We start from the raw sequence: 22,007 nt of genomic DNA, 5'->3' as shown, positions 1-22,007 counted from the left end.
GCAAAGCTAGCGAGCACCAATTCTGTTTCAGTGGTGTTTGCTATAATCTTTGCTACCCGGGTTAAATAAAGGTGAAATAAAATAAATAAAAGTTCCCTTGCGACAATTTAGCTTTTGCAACGAGACCATTAAATATATTTAAGACAATGGTAGAAGAGAGTGTAGTTCTGTTCAGTTTGGACTCCAGTTTATCGCTAACCTTATCACAGGGACTTTGAAGCACTAACTTACATAATCTGCATGCTGATCTTGGAATAAATTGACGATAGCAAAGATTCCATCTTTGACGAGGCCACATAAATGGAATAGGTAATAGCTTAATAGTTAATATTTGCGCGCTAGCTCTGCATATTCAGCTAGTGTGTGTGCGCGATTGACTGGATTAACCTCACATCAGTTACGTTCATTGAGTGCCTTTCAGACAGTGGATACGACCCCTCTGTTACCTTGCCAACTAAGGAACTGGCAGTGGATCAAACCATTGTGAGGCAAAATGTGGGGGGGTCGCAATCTTTTGAAACTTAAAAATGCGCTATTAAGTGTCTATAATCAGCACAATTGCTTTCATTGCGTATTATTAATATTATTTAAATTACATAGTTATGTTTCAGTGATATATTGGGGGGGACAAATCATATTTTTCCCAGGATGGGGGGGTCGCGTCCCCCCCGTCCCCCCCGGGATTTCCGCTCCTGCTCCAGGACACCTACACCACCCGATGTCACAGGAAGGTCAAAAAGATCAAGGACAACAACCACCCGAGCCACTGCCTGTTCACCCCGCTATCATCCAGAAGGCGAGGTCAGTACAGGTGCATCAAAGTGGGGACCGAGAGACTGAAAAACAGCTTCTATCTCAAGGCCATCAGACTGTTAAACAGCCATCACTAACATTGAGTGGCTGCTGCCAACATACTGACTCAACTCTAGGGACTTTAATAATCGAAAAATTGATGTAATCAATTTATCACTATCCACTTTATATAATGCTTACATACCCTACATTACTCATCTCATATGTATATACTGTACTCTATACCATCTACTGCATCTTGCCTATGCCGTTCGGGCATCACTCATTCATATATTTTTATGTACATATTCGTATTCATTCCTTTACACTTGTGTGTATAAGGTAGTTGTTGTGAAATTGTTAGGTTATATTACTTGTTAGATATTACTGCATGGTCGGAAGTAGAAGCACAAGCATTTCGCTACACTCGCATAAACATCTGCTAACCATGTGTATGTGACAAATAAATTTGATTTGATATGCGGGCTTTTATTTTGAAGGTTTTAACATTACCCTACGAAAGTGACGTAAGTGTTTGTGCTGCTGGCAAAATACTAGTATTTGTGACTGCCTCCAGCTGTGCTTGTTTGTTGCCAGTCGTTTTGACTCTTATCACAAAACTTGTGCCCTGTCGTCGACGTTTTGCTGATGCTAGGTAGTGAACAGTCAGCCAGCTACGGTGTCTTTGAGAGAAGAGAATGGCGAGTGCAGATGTAAGACACCTTTTCGATTTATCTCTTTATGAAAACTGTTGATTTAGCTAAACTCGTCCACGTTTGGCTTTGTGTATGTCCAGGGATTGTTTTCATTGGGCTGTGCAGTCAAATCAGCTGTCCAGAAGCTTGAACAACATGGGTCTTTCTCTAGGTTAAATTAATGCTAGCTTGTTGGATCTAGTGGTTCTTCAACGAAAAGCAGCGCTGACAGGTTTCAATGTTGTTTGCTAGCTAGCGGCTTTGTGTAAATTTGGAGACAAATGACACTGCCTATGCTGTCGGTGTATGTGTATATCTGCTTTTCTGTCTGTCCTGGCTTTTTTGGTTTGTCTCTGTCTTTCTGTCTGTCTGCCCATGCCTGCCTGTCTGTCTCTATCAGGGAAGTAAACTGTGGGGAGGTCGGTTCGTGGGTGACACCGACCCAATCATGGAAAAATTCAACGCGTCCATCGCCTACGACAAGCGGATGTGGGACGCAGACATCCGTGGCAGCAAGGCGTACGCTAAAGCCCTGGAGAAGGCCAAGCTGGTCACTGCAGAGGAGAAGGACAAGATCCTACATGGGATGGACCAGGTGAATACACACGCACCAGTATATTTTGTTTTATTTATTTAACTAGGCAAGTCAGTTAACACATTTTTATTTACAATGACGGCCAGCCAAAAGGCAAAAGGCCTCGTGGGGAGGGGGGCTTCGATTTAAAAATAATATAGGACAAAACACATGAGACAACACAGCACTACATAAAGAGAGACCTAAGACGACATAGCATGGCAGCAACACAACATGGTAGAAGCACAAAACACGGTACAAACATTATTGGGCACAGGCAACCGCACAAAGTCAAGAAGGTAGACAATGTGGAAGACTACTAGATTGTACTGGCCACAACAAATCAACAATATCCCCTAAAGTTTAAAATGTATCCACACCTTAACCCACTGCATTTTACATTTGAATGGCCTTGTTTTTTTTTGTTATGGGGACTGTTGAATTTTGATCACACTATCGAACTCAACAAAAAATGGGGGTCAATGTGTCATAGCCCACCATGTTGCTTTTTTGGAGTTAATAGGTGACAGCTGAATCTGCCTTAGGGCAGAATTCCTCTCTGCATTCACATGTGGACGGCATGTTTTAATGTCACATGCACAAGTACAGTGAAATGCCTATCTTGCAAACTCAAAAAACAACAATACAATAATCAATAACAATGTATTAATAAAAACAAACAATAGTAAATAAAGTAAGTACTGCTTGCCTCACTCTGATGTTTGAAGTAAGTAAGCATACTATATAAAGGAAATATTTAAAAAGTCAGTTCCAATACCATATTTACATGTGCAGGGATACTGGAGTGATGGAGGAAGATATGTATAGGGGTAAGGTGACAAGGATATAAGACAGAGTAGCAGCAGCTTGTATGTGAGTGGGTGTGTGTAGAGTCAGTAAAAATGTATGTGCATATTGGGGTGGCAGGTAGCCTAGTGGTTAGAGCGTTGGACTAGTAACCGACACGTTGCTAGATTGAATCCCTGAGCTGACAAGGTAAAAATCTGTCGTTCTTCCCCTGAACAAGGCAGTTAACCCACTGTTCCTAGGCCGTCATTATAAATAAGAATTTGTTATTAACTGACTTGCCTAGTTAAATAAAGGTTAAATCAAAAAATATTGTGTGAGTGAGCAAATGGAGTGAGTGTTGGAGTGACAGTGTGAGTTTTTAGGGCCCTGTGAGTGTTCATAGCGCAAAGGTTCAAATAAAATGTCAATAAAGATACAAGGTTAACTCAGATAGTCCGTGTAGCTATTTTGCTTAGCTATTTATCAGTCATATTGTTTGGGGATAGAAGCTGTTCAAGAGCCTGTTGTCAGACTTGATGCACCGGTACCTCTTGCCGTGTGGCAGCAGAGAAAATAGTCTATGGCTTGGGTGGTTGGAGTCTTTCACGATTTTCCGGGGCTTCTTTTCACACCGCCTGATATAGAGGTCCTAGATGGCAGGGAGCTCGGCCTCAGTGATGTACTGGGCTGTACGCACAACGCTCTCGTGCCAATGCGATCAAGGGCAGTGCTATTGTCAGTGATGCAGCCAGTCAATATGCTCTCAATGGTACAGCTGTAGAACCTTTTGAGGAATGGTGGGCCTATGCCTTCTTCACGATAGTGCATGTGTGATTTTTACCATTTTAAGTCTTTAGTGATTTGGACACTGAGGAACTTGAAACTGAGAAACTTCTCCACTGCCGCCGGTCAATGTTGATGGGGTTGTGATCGCCCCCCCCCCCCCCCCCCCTCCCCTGTTTCCTGTAGTCCACGATCAGCGCCTTGGTCTTGCTAACGTTGAGGGAGAGGTTGTTGCTCCGGCACTACACTGCCAGGTCACTGACCACCTCCTGTATGCTGACTCATTGTTCGCCGGTCATCAGGCCTACCACCGTTGTCGTCAGCAAACTTGATAATGGTGTTGGAGTCGTGCGTGGCCACATAGTCGTGGGTGAACAGGGAGTACAGAAGGGGTCTAAGCACACACCCCTGTGGGGCCCCTAAGGGTCAGTGTGGCGGAGGTGACGTTGCCTACCCTCAACACCTGAGGTTGGCCCGTCAGGAAGTCCAGGATCCAGTTGCAGAGGGAGGTGTTCAGACCCTAGCTGTGTTCGAATACCCATACTAACTTACTGTATACTACATTGAGTAAATACTACATACTATTTGTTCATTTTAGTATACTGTAAATGAACGGTATCCTTTCAGTTGAGCGTACTAGCGCTTCACCTGTCTACCGGAAGTTAATGCTGTTGCTATGCAACCTCTTACTAGCATAAAAGACTAGCTAGACATTTTACGATTTTGGGTGTGTTCGTAAATTCCATCTGGAGTGTGTTCTGGGCGTTCGTAAATCCAGAGCATTGCCACATTGTCCGTCTGAAAATTCAGAGCGTTTCGCTCGCGGAGCGCGTCACTGGACGCTCTGGCCGAGGAGTAGGGTTGATCCGAGCGCTCTTTCCTCACAACGGCAGTCAAGCACTCAAGCTAATTGGCTAATGTTGACTAGCTTGCTAGCTATTTCTATACATAAATGAGAGAACACCTCACTTGGACCATTTTACTTGCCCTAGCAGAGCTGTTTTCATGTCACCAACGCTCTGGATAAAACTGCTGCTGGCAACAATTTAATTACGCTTTTTTTTGCTGACGTTTACTGACACCGGCCATATATTCAATGGGTGTTGAGCGTTCGTAAATTCATCAGTTATTCTGCGCTCTGGCACACTCAGACGAGAGTGCTCTGAAATCGGAGGAGATAGCCAGAATTAACAATGTCCATTGAGAACGCACAACGACTATACCACTTAGCTTAGAATGATGTGAATAATCAAGTCAATAAACGTTGGGTAATTCATTAGATTATAGTTAATATATTGCCTTGCACGCTTGCTATAATGCTATGCGGTTCATAAGGATAGCATAGCTAACAAATTGTCAGCCAACAACATGTAACGTAACTTATTTGCAAAGTCATTACTTTGTTACATAGCTCAACATTTACTAAACATTTGTCATAATTAGTTAAAGTAATGAATTTGTCTCTGCTCTCGTCGAACTTTGGCTGCATATTTTCCGCCATCGGAAAACATTGTGAAGCCGCACCCATTTTTCAGAATTGCATTATGGGCCCTAAAAGCACGGAAATAGTGTCCACTGCTTGTATACGGGAACTTTTGGCATACTAACTAAAGGCATACTATGACCAATAAGCTTACTACATACTCAATTTACATCACAAATAGTACGCTTAGTGCGGCTAGTATGAGTATTCAAACACCGCTCTAGAGTCCTACGTTTGGTGACGAGCTTAGAGGGCACAATGGTGTTGAAAGCTGAGCTGTAGTTAATGAACAGCATTCTCAAAGGTATTCCTCTTATCTAGGTGGCTGAGGGCAGTGTGGAGAGCAATTGAGTTTGTGTCGTCTATGGATCTGTTGGGGTGGTAGACTTTCTCCAATTTGCATAAGGTGGCTGGGATGGAGGACATAATGTGTGCCATATTCAGCCTTTCAAAGCACTTCATGATTACAGAAGCATTAAACCTTAGAGTTCTTAGGAACAGGAAAGATTTGTGGTCATCTTAAAACGTGGGGGACAAGGAGAGGTTGAAAATTACCATGAATATGCCTGCCAGCTTTTCTGTGCATGCTCTGAGAATGCGCCCTGGAATACCGTCGGTGCCCTCGGCCTTGCGGGTGTTGACCTGATTAAAGACCCTTCTCGCGTCGACCTCGCAGGCGAGATCACCCAATCCTCAGGGTTGGTAACGGCCCTCATACCCAGCTCAATGTTTTAGTCAAAGCAGGAATAAAATGCATTAAGTTCGTTTGATAGAGGGGCATCGTTGGGCAGATCACGATTGGGTCTTCCTTTGTAATCCGTAATGTGACGGGCATCGGAGCATGTGTAATATGATCGCACCTTATTCCTATAGTGTCCTTTTGCTCGTTTGATGACTCTGCAGAGGTCATAGCCTGACTTCTTGTACATATTCCTGTCTTCGGCAGTAGCATCAGGGTTGTCTACGATAGCTCTGTGTGCGGTAGCCCTGTTCTTTAGTTTAGCGACAACCTCTGTGTTAATCCAGGGCTTTTGATTGGGGAAGCAGCAAACCCTCATCATGGGTACAATGTCGCCGATGCATTTTCTAATAAAGCCGGTAACTGAGGTGGTTAGCTTTCAGCTTCTACTTGTAAGCAGGAAGCAAGAGTACGGAGTCATGATCTGATTTGCCGAATTGTGGACGAGGGAGGGCCTTGTATGCTTGTTTGTGGTTAGAATAGCAGTGGTCTAGGACTTAATCGCCCTAGTGGCATTGGAGACGTGTTGCTAGAAGTTGGGTATACCGTGTCTTAGTAATGCCAAATTAAACTCGCCTGGAACCAGAAAGGCAGCCTCTGGGTGTAGGCTTTCTTGCTTGTTTATAGCCTTGTACAGTTTGAGTGCCAGCTTGTTATTGTCCTGAGGTGGAATGTAAAACAGCAGTCATGATGACAGATTAAAACCCCTCGTGAGGTAGAATTCCACTGCGCTGGAATTAGCACACCATTTAATGTAGAGGCAAACCCCCCCCCCCCCCCCCCCCCCCCCTCGATTTCCCCGACTCCACTTTCCTGTCCACCCGGTGAATGTAGAATCCATCGATTTGAATAGCCATGGGGGGGTGTCTTGTCTGTGGGCCATGTTTCTGAAAAGCAAAAAATATTGCAGTTCCAAGAGTCCTGTTGTTACCAAATCCGCGATTTGGTCATCTGTCTTTTTGTCAAGTGACTACATTAGCCAGTAGAATCACCTTAATCTCACAAGGATCCCCCCTCTCTTGCCTCTGTAACGCCGGCATTTCATCTTGTGTAGGCCATAAATTGGGTTGGATTTATAGCGAGAGCCCAGGGCAGATGAGTCTGAGTAGAAGAATGAATTGGTGTAACTAACTGCCGATCTGATGTTCGAGTTCTTGTCTGTTGTAAGAAATAATAGTGGATATATTTCCTGACAATATAGTAAAAATAAACAACAAAATAGCGAAGTTGGGTCAGAGCTTGCAAAGCAGCAGCCATCCAGTACTGCGCCATCTTCAATGGCTTAATAGTCATGTGGCGGTTTAGATGCCAAACAACCGTTTTGTTGAAATCAATCACTCTCATTATAATCGAACAACAGGGATGCCTTGGTTGCTATTTGTTAGACTCGCATAAGTGTTCAATATTGTAAAATTGGTACCCCCGTGAGTTTAACCTTTTACGGCTAGGGGTTCCACTAGCGGAACATTTCGACAACATCCGGTGAAATGGCAGAGCGCGAAATTCAAGAAAGATTATTAGAAATATTTAACTTTAATACATTCACAAATGCAATACACCAAATTAAAGCTTAACTTCTCGTTAATCTAGCCACCATGTCAGATTTCAAAAAGGCTTTACGGCGAAAGCAAACCATGCTATTATCTGAGGACAGCACCCGATCAAACAAACACATGACCATCATAATTCAACCCGCCAGGCGTGACACAAAACTCAGAAATAACGATATAATTTATGCCTTACCTTTGAAGATCTTCTTCTGTTGGCACTCCAATATGTCCCATAAACATCATAAATGGTCCTTTTTGTAAGATAAATTCCGTCGTTATATCTCCAAAATGTTCATTTATTTGGCGCGTTTGATTCAGAAAAACACTGGTTCCAACTCGCGCAACATGACTACAAAATATCTAATAAATTACCTGTAATCTTGATCCAAACATTTCAAACAACTTTCCTAATACAACTTTAGGTATTTTTTAACGTAAATAATCGATAAAATTTAAGACGGGATAAACTGCGTTCAATACAGGACGAAAACAAAGTGAAGCGAGCTTTCAGGTCGCGCGCCCAACCACAACAGTACACTAGACTCGACCCTCATTCTGAACAGCCATACTTCTTCATTACTCAAAAGAAAAACATCAACCAATTTATAAAGACTGTTGACATCCAGTGGAAGCGATAGGAACTGCAAGCTAGTGCCTTAGAAATCCAGATCCACATAGAAAACCCATTGAGAACACTGTCACCCCCCCAAAAGAAATCCTGGATGGTTTGTCCTCGGGGTTTCGCCTGCCAAATAAGTTCTGTTATACTCATATACATTATTTTAACAGTTTTGGAAACTTTAGTGTTTTCTATCCAAATCTACCAATTATATGCATATCCTAGCTTCTGGGCCTGAGTAGCAGGCAGTTTACTTTGGGCACACTTTTCATCCAAAATTCCGAATGCTGCCCCCATCCTAAAAAAGTTACAAATATATTGCCCACAATTTTTGTGTACCCCCCAAGGTTCCATGGGTAACTCAAACCCAGCTCACACACTGGGTCAAAAGATGAACCAAACTTCATGTATGGATGTGCGTGTGTGTGTTTCAGATCCATGATGAATGGGCCAAAGCTGTTTTTGAGGTCAAGCCTGGAGATGAGGACATCCACACAGCCAATGAGCGCAGACTAAAGGTGATGTGTGGGTGGGGCTAACCTTGAATCATCAATTCAGAGTGCTGACTGAAGATTGTAACAATATTCCATTTCGGACCTTTGATTTTCAGAATTACCGTGCATTCGGAAAGTATTCAGACCCCTTGACTTTTTCCACATTTTGTTACATTACAGCCTTATTCTAAAATTGAATAAATCGTTTTTTCCCCTCATCAATCTACACACAATAGCCCATAATGACGAAGCAAAAACAGGTTTTTAGAAATGTTTGCAAATGCATAAAAAAAAAATATGAATATCACATTTACATAAGTATTCAGACCCTTTACTTAGTACTTTCTTGAAGACCTTTGGTAGCGATTACAGCCTTGAGTCTTCTTGGGTATGACGCTACAGGCTTGCCACACATGTATTTGGGGAGTTTCTCCCATTCTTCTCTGCAGATCCTCTCAAGCTCTGTCAGGTTGGATGGGGAGAGTGGCAGCACATCTATTTTCAGGTCTCTTCAGAGATGTTTGATCTGGTTCAAATTTGGGCTCTGGCTGGGCCACTCAAGGACATTCAGAGATTTGTCCCGAAGCCACTCCTGCATTGCCTTTGCTGTGTGCTTAGGGTTGATGTCCTGTTGGAAGGGGAATCTTTGCCCCAGTCTGCGGTCCTGAGCGTCCCGGAGCATCTTTCTGTACTTTGCTCCGTTCATCTTTGCCTCGATTCTGACTAGTCTCCCAGTCCCTGCCGCTGAAAAACATCCCTACAGAATGATGCTACCACCATGCTTCACCATAGGGATGGTGCCTGGTTTCCTCAAGACGTGCATCTTGGCATTCAGGCCGTTGTTCAATCTTAGTTTCATCAGACCAGAGAATCTTGTTTCCCATGATCTGAGAGTCCTTTAGGTGCCTTTTGACAAACTCCGAACGGGCTGTCATGTGCCTTTTACTGAGGAGTGGCTTCCATCTGGCCACTCTATCCTAAAGGCCTGATTGGTGGAGTGCTGCAGAGATGTTTGTCCTTCTGGAAGGTTCTCCCATTTCCACAGAGGAACTCTAGAGCTCTGTCAGTGACCATCAGGTTCTTGGTCACCTCCCTGACCAAGGCCCTTCTCCCCCGATTGCTCAGTTTGGTCGGGCGGCCAGCTTTAGGAAGAGTTTTGGTGTTTCCAAACGTCTTCAACTTCAGAATGATGGAGGCCACTGTGTTCTCGGGGACCTTCAATGCTTCCAAATTTGTTGGTACCCTTCCCCAGATCTGTGCCTCGACACAATCCTGTCTCGGAGCTCTACGGACAATTCCTTAGACCTCATGGCTTAGTTTTTGTTCTGACATGCACTGTTAACTCAGACCTTATACAGACAGGTGTGTGCCTTTCCAAATCATGTCCAATCAATTTCATTTACCACGGCTAGACTCCAACTTGTAGAAACATCTCAAGGATGATCAATGGAAACAGGACACACCAGAGCAAAATTGAGTCTCATAGCAAAGGGTCTGAATACTATAAGGTTTTTCTGTGTTTTATTTTTAATACATTTGCAGACATTTCTAAAAAGCTGCTTTCGCTTTGTCATTATAGGGTATTATGTGTAGATTGAGGGAATAACGTAACGTGGAAAAAGGAAGGGGTCTGAATACTTTTCGAATGCACTGTAGATATGTGTATTATATTTCTGTGTGTGTGTGTTTTTTATCAGGAGCTGATAGGTGAGCCAGCTGGGAAGTTACACACTGGTAGGAGCAGAAATGACCAGGTAGGTGTGATGATCTGTTGAATACACGTTCTTTGCCTGTTTTTTGAAAGAGAAGTAACTAGTGGAGTTTTGCGATTGTTCAACCCTGCTGTGATTTATTGGTTGATGATTGGGTCTCAGACATGGTTCTGTTTCTATTGGTTGATCAGGTGGTAACAGACATGAGGTTGTGGCTGAGGGATGCTATCTCCATTCTTAAGGGAAACGCTCTCCAACTCATCACAACCATGGTGGAGAGAGCGGCAGTGTAAGTTTTATGTACAGGTAACTGACAAAATAAAGGAAACACTACAGTAAATGAGGGATACACAGTATATTGAAAGCATGCTTAGTGAAAAAATGGCTAGCTGGGTCTTATCTGAGCGGTTGTCTTCTGAGCCCTACTCGCTATGTACTTAATGCTGATTCATTGAGATTATGACATGCTACAGGCTGTCCGTGCAAGAACAGTACTGATGCTTCTTAGTCCAGAACTTTTATTTATCTTCATCACTAACACACACTCTTCAGTTATTTAGGAATCAACTTGTGGTTTTTCTTAGATACACGCACAATCTTCCTAGTATACACAGTCAACTTAGTCGCCATACAAAATGTGCGTCTTCTTTCGATGACTAAAAATGCTCAGACCTGGGGTGGGAGGGTTCCAGATGCGAATTTGGACAAGCTGATTGACTGAAGCCAAAGGGCTGTGATGGATAGCTGAGATGGTGAGATATCACCCTAACGGGACTGTGAGGGAAAGTTGGGTAGTGAGGAGGGGAGCAGGTTGGCCTTTTGTACAGCTGCCGCAATATTTCAAATGAAAATATTAACATCCACAAACAGGCCTCGTGGCGTTCCATTGGGTGTCCAAGGACTGTCTCTGCGCCTCTGTGCACTTCCTAAACCCTGCCTGTCCTGCCTGACAGGACAAAGCACAGTCTCTAATGGGGTCCACAGGTCTCAAGGGGGAGCTTAGTGCTAGCGTGCCTAGTCCTGTCAGGCAGGGCTTAGGGGGTGCGGAGACAGTGTGGAATGCCTCAGGGGTGGTGGAGGGTCCTCTAGCTCAGCTGGTGCCAGGTCGCTGGGGCCCACCCTTGGGAGCTGAGTATGGTGCTGGAGGCTGACCACAGTTGAAGGAAGTATGTGGCACGCCGGCCACAACTGTCTTTGGCAGCTCACTGGCAGCTGCTTGGGTTGGTGAATCTTGCACCACTGCTGGAGGCGATGGCTCTCATGATGGAGCAGGTGGGGACCCCTGGGCGAGGCTCTTGAAGGATCTAACGGAAGGGGTCAGCTGGGCCCCAGAGACGATGTCCGGTGGTTTCCAGAAGGCCGGAGGGTATTTCAGTGCAGGCGGCCTCCCAGAACTGGAGACGGCAGGCCCCCCGGGTCAGGGAACAATGGGTCCCCCATGTCAGGGGGCTGAGGGCCTAGCTTTGCTAGTTTGCTGCCCAGTTTGCTGGGTTGGATACTGAATCCCCACAAGGCTGCCGGATAGAGCAATATGGATGCTGTTTTGACTGACTTGTCACACACATTACCGTCAACAAACACTATCAACATTTAGGGCCATGTATAAAAATGCTAGGCAAACCCAGTTGCTTTGGCTACCGTGGCTAGAAGTGATGTTAGTGATTTTGAAAGAGGGGTGATTGTTGGGGTATGTTTGGCAGGAGCTTCAGTGACAAACTGTTCACGCTGATGTTTCACGATATGCCATGGTCGTTTCAGTCACCAGATCTAGAGTTGCAGACACTTGTAGAATCTCTGCCAAGGCTCATTGAAGCTGTTCTGCCGGTTCGTGGTGGACCAACACCCTATTAAGACACTATGTTGGTGTTTGCTTTATTTTTGGCAGTTACCTGTATGTACGCACGCGCGCACACACACACACACACACACACACACACACACACACACACACACACACACACAATATCATGTTCACCTATTGTCTTTTGATCCGCAGAGAGATTGACGTCCTGTTTCCTGGGTACACCCACATGCAGAGAGCTCAGCCAATCAGATGGAGCCACTGGATTCTGAGGTACTATAGCCTCTCCTTCTGTTAAGCACCACTGCATATCTTTGCAATGTTCCTAAATGATTTCTAGATCCTCTGCTTGTTACTGAGTCACAGTTAATAACAGGATTGAGGAATCAAATATTGATGGAATATAAAGTGAATGTTTCAGTCTACAGAGCATACAGTGCCTTTGGAAAGTATTCAGAGCCCTTGACTTTTTCCAAATTTTGTTAGGTTACAGCCTTATTCTGAAATTCATGAAATATTTTTGTCCCCTCATCAATCTACACACAATACCCCATTATGACAAAGTGAAAAACAGTTTTTTATAATTTTGTTAATTTAAAATATATATATATATATATATATTTATTTATTTATTTATTTATTTATATTTATTTATTTATTTATTTAACATGGGTATTCAGACCCTTTACTCAGTACTTTGTTGAAGCAATTTTGGCAGCAATTTACTCAGTACTTTGTTGAAGCAATTTTGGCAGCAATTACAGCCTCGAGTCTTATTGGGTATGACGCTACAAGCTTGACACACCTGTATTTGGGGAGTTTCTCCCATTCTTCTCTACAGATCCTCTCAAGGTCTGTCAGGTTGGATGGGGAGCATTGCTGCACAGCTATTTTCAGGTCTCTCCAGAGATGTTCGATCAGGTTTAAGTCCGGGCTCTGGCTGAGCCACTCAAGGACATACAGAGATTTGTCTCGAAGCCACTCCTGCATTGTCTTGTCTGTGTGCTTAGCATTTATTTATTTTTATTTTATTTCACCTTTATTTAACCAGGTAGGCTAGTTGAGAACAAGTTCACATTTACAACTGCGACCTGGCCAAGATGAAGCAAAGCAGTGCGACACAAACAACACAGTTACACATGGAATAAACAAACATACAGTCAATAATACAATAGAGAACGTCTATATACAGTGTGTGCAAATGAGGTAGGATAAGGGGCGTGAGGCAATAAATAGGCCATGGTGGCGCAATTATTACAGTATGGCAAATTAAACATTAGGGTGATAGATGTGCAAAAGATGAGTGTTCAAGTAGCGGTACTGGGGTGCAAAGGAGCAAAATAAATAACATGGTGATGAGATAGTTGGATGGGCTATTTACAGATGGGCTATGTACATGTGCAGTGATCTGTGAGCTGCTCTGACAGCTGGTGCTTAAAGCAAGTGAGGGAGAAATTAGTCTCCATGACCTGTTGGAAGGTGAACCTTCACCCTAGTCTGAGATCTCTGTACTTTGCTCCGTTCATCTTTGCCTCGATTCTGACTAGTCTCCCAGTCCCTGCTGCTGAAAAACATCCACACAGCATGATTCTGCCACCACCATGCTTCACCGTAGGGATGGTGCCAGGTTTCCTCCAGATGTGATGCTTGGCGTTCAGGCCAAAGGGTTCAATCTTGGTTTCATCAGACCAGAGAATCTTTTTTCAAACTCCAAGCAGGCTGTCATGTGCTTTTTACTGAGGAGTGGCTTCTGTCTGAACGCCGCAGCCCGTCTGGTGTTCAACCTTCCCAAGTTCTCTCACGTCACCCCGCTCCTCCGCTCTCTCCACTGGCTTCCAGTTGAAGCTCGCATCCGCTACAAGACCATGGTGATTGCCTACGGAGCTGTGAAGGGAACGGCACCTCCATACCTTCAGGCTCTGATCAGGCCCTACACCCAAACAAGGGCACTGCGTTCATCCACCTCTGGCCTGCTGGCCCCCCTACCTCTGAGGAAGCACAGTTCCCGCTCAGCCCAGTCAAAACTGTTCGCTGCTCTGGCACCCCAATGGTGGAACAAGCTCCCTCACGACGTCAGGACAGCGGAGTCAATCACCACCTTCCGGAGACACCTGAAACCCCACCTCTTTAAGGAATACCTAGGATAGGATAAAGTAATCCTTCTAACCCCCCCCCCCCCCCCCTCAAAAGATTTAGATGCACTATTGTAAAGTGGTTGTTCCACTGGATATCATAAGGTGAATGCACCAATTTGTAAGTCGCTCTGGATAAGAGCGTCTGCTAAATGACTTAAATGTAAATGTAATGTAAATGTCTGGTCACTCTACCATAAAGGCCTGATTTGGTGGAGTGCTGCAGAGATGGTTGTCCTTCTGGAAGTTTCTCCCATTTCCACAGAGGAACTCTAGAGCTCTGTCAGAGTGACCATCAGGTTCTTGGTCACCTCCCTGACCAAGGCCCTTCTCCCCCGATTGCTCAGTTGGGTCGGGCGGCCAGCTTTAGGAAGAGTTTTGATGGTTCCAAACGTCTTCCATTTAAGAATGTAGGCCACTGTGTTCTCGGGGACTTTCAATGCATCCTAATTGTTTTGGTGCCCTTCCCCAGATCTGTGCCTCGACACAATTCCTTCGACCTCATGGCTCTGTTTTTGCTCTGACATGCACTGTCAACTGTGGGACCTTATATAGACAGGTGTGTGTGACTTTCCAAATCATGTCCAATCAATTGTGTTTACCACATGTGCACTCCCATCAAGTTGTAGAAACATCTCAAGGATGATCAATGGAAACTGGATACACCTGAGCTCAATTTCGAGTCTCATAGCAAAGGGTCTGAATACTTTTGCTTTGTCATTATGAAGTATTGTGTGTAGATTTTTTTACATTTCATCAATTTTAGAATAAGGCTGTAACATAACAAAATGTGGAAGAAGTCAAGGGGTCTGAAGACACTATGTAACCCCATTTCAGGAAGCTGGGCGTTAGTCGCACGTCACTACTTCAAAGGAAAAGTATTTGAACATTTGGGCAGAAATGCCTTCTAGAACATTGGAACTTCCATATGCCTTAATAACAAATGTGTATACCGTCTGTAGTTACAAATAAAATTGTTGAATTATGAGCCTAGTTGGTTTAGCCAGGTAGAAAGACCGGAACCTTCCCACTAGGCATGATTGGCTGAGGTAATGGATGGGCTGGACATGCCGAGAGATGAGTTCGGATTGATCTGACATGTAGCATGCTTCTGTCTTTAACATGAGCTGTATGTGTAGATAATTCTTGCTGCCGCAGCTACGTTAGCCCTGGAGAACTGCAAGTGTTGCTACTGCTCTCAACAACATTGCTGCCCTGAATTTAGCAGGCGCTATAGATCAGTAGGAAAAAGTTATGATGGACTACTTTCTGCACACGGTGAGTGTGAACCAGAGTGACTTGACATATTGCTGGCCAAACAAGCTGTACAAACAAAATGGAAACGATACAGGACGTCTTAGTTAAACGGGTTTCAGTCTGCTGTGAAGCGTTCGTCCATGTATATGACTGAGTCTAGCTACATTTTCAGATTAAACGTTTCACGTTGTTTGGTCTGTTTAATTGCAAGTTAAAGCGTACAGTTAGCTAGCTAGCGAACGTTACCTTGCTGGCTCACTAGCTAACGTTACGTGTAGAATCTGTGTAGTAATATTATTTATATCTGAGAAATCCATTTGCATTGCTAGTTATATTATAGCCTAATGTATGCTTGCTATCCTAACGTTGAACCTAGTTTATTAGCTTTAGCTACCTGTATATTCATACTAGCGCATTTCATGCATGGTGGCTTGCCATGACAATCCCTTTGTATTGCTAGTAGTATGGGTTGGGATTATGGCTAATTGTTTAGCTAGCTAGCTTGATGTGGCTGGGGGGGTGGTTATAGCATTTCTTTCACATGACCCATCAATTTAGACAAGTGTGTCTGGATAAGCGTCATCTAATAATGATAGAATATTTTTATCTGGACCCTTTTATTTTTGATATTGCTACTATGCAAGTAACCATTTCACTGTACATTTTACACCTTCTGTATCCTGTGCATGTGACAAATTAACTTTGATTTTATATATTGTTTGTTTACAAGAGATGTTAATGTGAAGAACAACATGACCTCCACCAAATTCAGATTAGGATATATGCCAAGGACTAGATGTATTTCTTTCCTTATTGTACGTTACTACTTTCACCACTTTTAGTCTTAAAATCTTGGGTTGTTTACTACCTTACCCACCCTGTTTAGCACATGGCCTCAAATGTGAATTGTTAAAGATCTAGGTGGGGCTACGGCTTAGAAGGGTGTAGGACAAAGGAGAGCTCTCCAGTAGGTGTGCCAAAATATTCAAGGGCCATTTTCTCAAAAGTGGAGTTACAAGTTTGTTAACTTTCAAAGCAGAATTACTTCTCCATTGTTCCTCAACTGCAGTTTATGATATACAATTTTCTAGCTCTGAGAGTCTACTTTTATCCAATGTGAAAAACACGTTTTCAAATGTTGCATATAAAAGGCAGAATCGAGGTGGTCGGGGATGTTGTTAGTCTAAACATATTTCTATGATTTGTTCCCCAGTCATGCGGTGGCCCTGAGCAGAGACGTGGAACAGCTTCAGGAGATCAGTAGACGAGTCAACGTGCTCCCCCTGGGAAGGTACACACACACACGAGCGTGTGCGCACACACACACTGTTATGTCATCTGTGACTTATAGTTATACCTTGTCTACTCTTGTTACCCAGTGGAGCAATAGCTGGAACTCCATTCAACATCGACAGGGAAATGCTGCGTCAAGGTGAGTCAACCTGCGTAGATAATCAGCTCCTTTAAACATACATAACCTATAAACATGCATAAGGAGCCGTAAACTCTTATGAATGCTTATAACAACTGCTTATAATGCAATATGTCAATTAATTATACATATGTTCCAAGACAGTGGCTGCTGTCCAAACACTTAAAAGACACAGCCTATCCCCTCAGCCCTCAAATTAAGTGGACACTTTTGATGACGTCTGAGTATACACTTGCAGGGCAAGGGGCGAGGAAGGAATTATTTTTAAATGGACCACCTTTGGCCGGAAATTCATCACTCGTTCATCCTGCGATGATTGTGTTTTCAGCCACCGGTAACTTGTGGGTGCTTTATATGCGCTACAGTCAATTATGAGTGCATGTCTACGTATATTAAATATATAATTATTAATATACGCCTACTGTATGATAGCTAGCAAATGAATTAGCTAACTTACGTTAGCCTGCCTAGCTAGAACTTCTGAAGAAGAAAAATATTTTATTTCTACAATTTCCAAAAGATAACCAAAAAAAAACACATTTACTTTTTACGTAGTAGCAACATTTCTAACTTGCTTGCATTTGTTTTTACTTACACTTGTATGTTGACTTCTCCATTGATGTTGTTTTTAAGTTTTTGCGGACTTTTCTTAGCGGCTGTACAATCGTCGCAAATTGAATTATGGGGGGTTTCAGGCCCGCGGTGAACTTAATTGTACACTCGCCAAGCTGACTAAAAACGAGGGCTGAGGGCCTTACGTTGCAAACTTCCCTTCCTTGGCTATTCATTTGGACTACCCTCCAAGATGGGGATCCCCCCAAGGGCATAAGGCGAGGATAAGTGGACAGGGGTGTGACTTAAGTGTTTGGACTGCAGCCAGTGTTTTAGATTGTGGCTTCTGTCTTTGCCCCTGTAGAGCTGGCCTTTGATGACATCAGCATCAACAGCATGGATGCCACAGGCCAGAGGGACTTTATTGGTATGGTAACCACACTAGCTTTATTTCTATTCTGAGAAGACATGTAGATGTGAAGTTGAGAAATATTGGCATAAACCGACTGTCACTGCATTGCCCCACTCATGCTTTGTCTCTCTCGCTCGCTGGCTCCACCCTCCCCTCCCTCTCTCAGCTGAGTTCTTGTTCTGGGCATCTCTGTGTCTGACGCACCTCAGTAAGATGGCAGAAGACCTGATGCTCTACAGCACTAAGGAGTTCTCCTTCCTCACACTCTCTGACGCATACAGGTGTGTGTATGATGACTGAACTCAAAACAATATGTTTCCCTTTTTTCCTTTGTTATATTCTAACAATCTTTCTCTCTGTGTGTGTAGCACAGGCAGCAGTCTGATGCCTCAGAAGAAGAATGCTGACAGTCTGGAGTTGATCAGGAGTAAAGCTGGCCGTGTCTTTGGCAGAGTAAGACCCCAACTGAAACACATTAGAACACCATTAGTTATGTTATAATAAGCAAGCATCCTTTATTATATTAGTGGTATTATATCAGAGTGTGTAATCTAGGAATTCCCGCTATATCGGTGAACATATCAGAATCAGACGATATTAGCTAAAAATGCGAACATCGGTATTGGCCTGATGTCTGTCTAGTTTACGCCAATGTGAAAAACCGATTTCAAAGCTGATGTACGTACCTAAATATCTTTTTGTTTATTTTAATTTAATTTTAATTGTATTTTTATATAACAACATTCCAACCTCATTTTAGCATGATCTATTCAATTATGGCTTAGTTCTACTATTTGTATTCATTTGCATCACTGTCAATTACATACTTTTATTTTGAAGGCTAACTGCAAAGTTCACTATTGTGGCTAATCCTTATTGTGACTATCTTTACATAGATGGGCCCGACCACCATTAATCAAATAAGAACTGTTATAAATTAAGGTTATTTTAGATGACACCTAGCTATATAGTTAGCTAGCTAACTATAGCTACTGAAACAGATTTTGCTATGTTTTTGGGGAAGAACATTGTTAGCATCCATAGCATACGTATCAATGAATCGTTGTGACATATGAAATACGAGTGATAGTGTAATCAATGTGTAATAACTATGTAAAAAAAAAACAAAAAAAAACATGAACGCATTCAATTATTATGTGGCGTGCAGTCATATTCAGGTCTTGATTGGTCAGTGTTATCTGACACGTCAATTAGTGTTACTTGTATCAGTATCTATCGTCTATCTTTTTTGACATGCAAAGACCCAAACAGCGTTCCATAGAAATCCTGGTTGAGAATGAAATGACTGAACAACAAAACAGCACAGCAAATAAGTGAAAGAAATAGGTTTTTATTGATTGTTTTACTGGTAATGGGGACATAAGTAAATGCCAACAAAATAACTTTTTGGTCAGTGTGTGTAACCTTTTATTTAACTAGGCAAGTAAGTTAAGAACAAATTATTATTTACAATGACGGCCTACTCCGGCCAAACCCAGACGGCACTGGGCCAATTGTGCACCGCCCTATGGGACTCCCAATCACGACTGGATGTGATACAGCCTGGATTCGTACCAGGGACTGTAGTGATGCCTCGTGCACTGAGATGCAGTGCCTTAGACCGCTGTGTGTGTGTTAACTATTTAACTGTACTAGAATGTTTAAAAGGCCACAAATTTTAAATATCGGATATCGGTATTGTTTTTTTTGGCAAGGAAAATATCGGATATCGGTATCAGACAGAAATGTTATATTGGTCCATCACTAGTGTAAACCTGTGCCCTGTCCTGTGTGTGTCAGTGTGCAGGCTTTCTGATGACCCTGAAGGGCCTGCCAAGCACCTACAACAAAGACCTGCAGGTACAGTCACGTGTGTGTGTGTGTTTGTGTGTGTGTGTGTGTGTGTGATAATTATCTCGCTCTCTGACTCTCTAGGAGGATAAGGAGGCCATGTTTGACTGCTATGACACAGTACACGCTGTGCTGCAGGTCACCACAGGTGTCATGTCCACTCTAAAGGTGAGATAGATGCTACACCTTACCCCATTCACCTTAGATGCTACACCCTAGTGCCCAACATTGTACACCTTTACACCCTTGTGCCCTACTTACTACATTCTAAACCCTTACACCTTAGTGCCCTACAACATCCTTCCCTCGAAGTCATTTCACAACCAATTTCTCTGACCCATTTCCTGTATCAGATCAATCCCAGTGTGATGGAAGCTGCCCTCAGTCCTGACATGCTGGCTACTGACCTGGCCTACTACCTCGTCAGAAAGGGGGTGAGTACTAAGTATCCACTCAAACCAGGGATATGTGTGTTTGTGTGTTCATAACAATGATGGTATGGTTTGAAGTTAAACTGTTTGTCACAATTGTGGTATTAAATTCTCTCGCTCTCTCTCGACAGGTGCCGTTCAGAGATGCTCATGGTATCTCAGGTAAAGCTGTGTTTCTGGCTGAATCCAAGAGCATTCCCCTGAACCAACTCACTGTGGAGGATCTGCGGACTGCCAGGTAAGCGCAAACATGCATGCACACACTTCTTCACAGTAACACTCTTTTGGCCCCCTCCTTATCGTTTCCACTTCACCCTCCCCTTGCTCCTCTTTCCAGCCCTCTGTTTTCCAGTGATGTGTCTGCAGTGTGGGACTACAGTAGCAGTGTGGAGCAGTACAGTGCCCCAGGTGGCACGGCCAAGAGTAGCGTGGCAGCACAGGTGGAGCACATGAGGACCTGGCTGAAGAAACAGGTCCAGTGACCTCTCCTCCTCACCGCTTAACTTTAAATTTTTGACCCCAACATCAACTTTTACAAGCAACATTGGTCAAATGGATCTCTGGGGTGTATCCTAAATTCCAATTTTCACTTTGTCTCCCGATGACATCACATCCGTGCATGTATGACTAAGTTAAAATTTGACTAAAGTAGAAGTTAGGATTTGCCCCCCCAGTGGTTAAGAACCATTGTTTGCCTTTTAGAACAGTGTCTAATTTAGAAAACAATGGGTCCATTCTATAGGACTGCCTTGTTGCTCAGGCCATGTAAAGTGCCTTTGAAATACCGGTAGATGCCATGGTTACCACTTTTTAGATCGATTTTGAAAAAAGGGAGTTCAAAGCTTTAGTGCATTTAGATGTATTATCCTCGATAGTAGTGATTTGTACAACTATACATTTCAGACAGTTCATACCTTTTTGTCTTAATGTGTTGATGATTAATTAAATGTTGCTTATTTACAAAATGTTGTCACTGGCTCTTCATGGAAGATACATATAGCGTGTTGACACAGAGGGCTAACCTTCCACTCAGTCAGAGAAGCACTGTCAGTCAGTCGTTATTGAAAAAAAAAAAAAAAGACCTGGCTGGAACGCTGCCATATCTTGTTTGCTCTAGTCTAGAGTATTGCCCAGAAGAAAAATATTTCCCAAAAGATAAACATATTGCGTACGCCCTGTCTAACGCTTTCAGGTAATTGAGAAGTGTCTAGAGGTTGCTTTGGAATTGGACCTATCTTTGGCTGTGAGCTCTCTCAGTGCAGCAGCAGTGGTGGAAAAAGTACCCAATTGTCATACTTGAGTAAAAGTGAAGATAGCTTAATAGAAAACGACTCAAGTAAAAGTCACACAGTAAAATACTACTTGAGTAAGTCTAAAAGTATTTGGTTTTACATTTACATTTGATACTTAAGTATATTTAATTGATAAATTATACTTAAGTATCAAAAGTAAAAGTATAAATAATTTCAAATTCCTTATATTAAGCAAACCAGACAATACCATAGACAGGGGCACACCAACATTTTTACAAACTAAGAATTTTGTGTTTAGTGAGTCCGCCAGATTAGAGGCAGTAGGGATGACCAGTGATGTTCTCTTGAGTGCATGAATTTGACAATTTTCATGTCTTTCTAAACATTCAAAATGTAACGAGTACTTTTGGGTGTCAAGGAAAATGTATGGAGTAAAAAGTACATTATTTTCTTTAGTAATGTAGTGAAGTAAAAGTTGTCAAATTTAAATGGTAAAGTACAGATACCCCCCCCCCAAAAACGACTTTAGTACTACTTAGGTATTTTAACCTAAGTAGTTTTGACTGCCCTCCCCAGTACAGAAAGGGTCAGGATTTCTGCTGACCTCATGTAGTCAGCATCTCTAAATACCCCACTCTGACTTGAGCCTAACCCCA

At 43.0% G+C, this 22,007-nt stretch overlaps 1 protein-coding gene across 1 annotated transcript; it reads left to right on the top strand.

Moving 5' to 3' along the window:
- The first annotated feature begins 1,336 nt into the window (after positions 1–1,336).
- asl (argininosuccinate lyase) lies at positions 1,337–21,063 on the top strand. Its single transcript, XM_014195762.3, has 16 exons — positions 1,337–1,505; positions 1,888–2,082; positions 8,459–8,542; positions 10,216–10,272; positions 10,422–10,519; positions 12,227–12,304; positions 16,634–16,711; positions 16,800–16,852; positions 17,769–17,831; positions 17,983–18,097; positions 18,185–18,269; positions 19,617–19,676; positions 19,752–19,835; positions 20,021–20,101; positions 20,230–20,336; positions 20,436–21,063. The coding sequence occupies exons 1-16, from the start codon at positions 1,491–1,493 to the stop codon at positions 20,578–20,580; spliced, it is 1,398 nt and encodes a 465-aa protein (XP_014051237.1). The 5' UTR covers positions 1,337–1,490; the 3' UTR covers positions 20,581–21,063.
- The last annotated feature ends 944 nt before the right edge of the window (positions 21,064–22,007 follow it).

This window comes from Salmo salar, chromosome 04 (genome assembly GCF_965601325.2).
Source record: "Salmo salar chromosome 04, fSalSal1, whole genome shotgun sequence".
NCBI lineage: Eukaryota > Metazoa > Chordata > Actinopteri > Salmoniformes > Salmonidae > Salmo > Salmo salar.
This window is presented reverse-complemented; position numbering and strand designations above follow the sequence as displayed.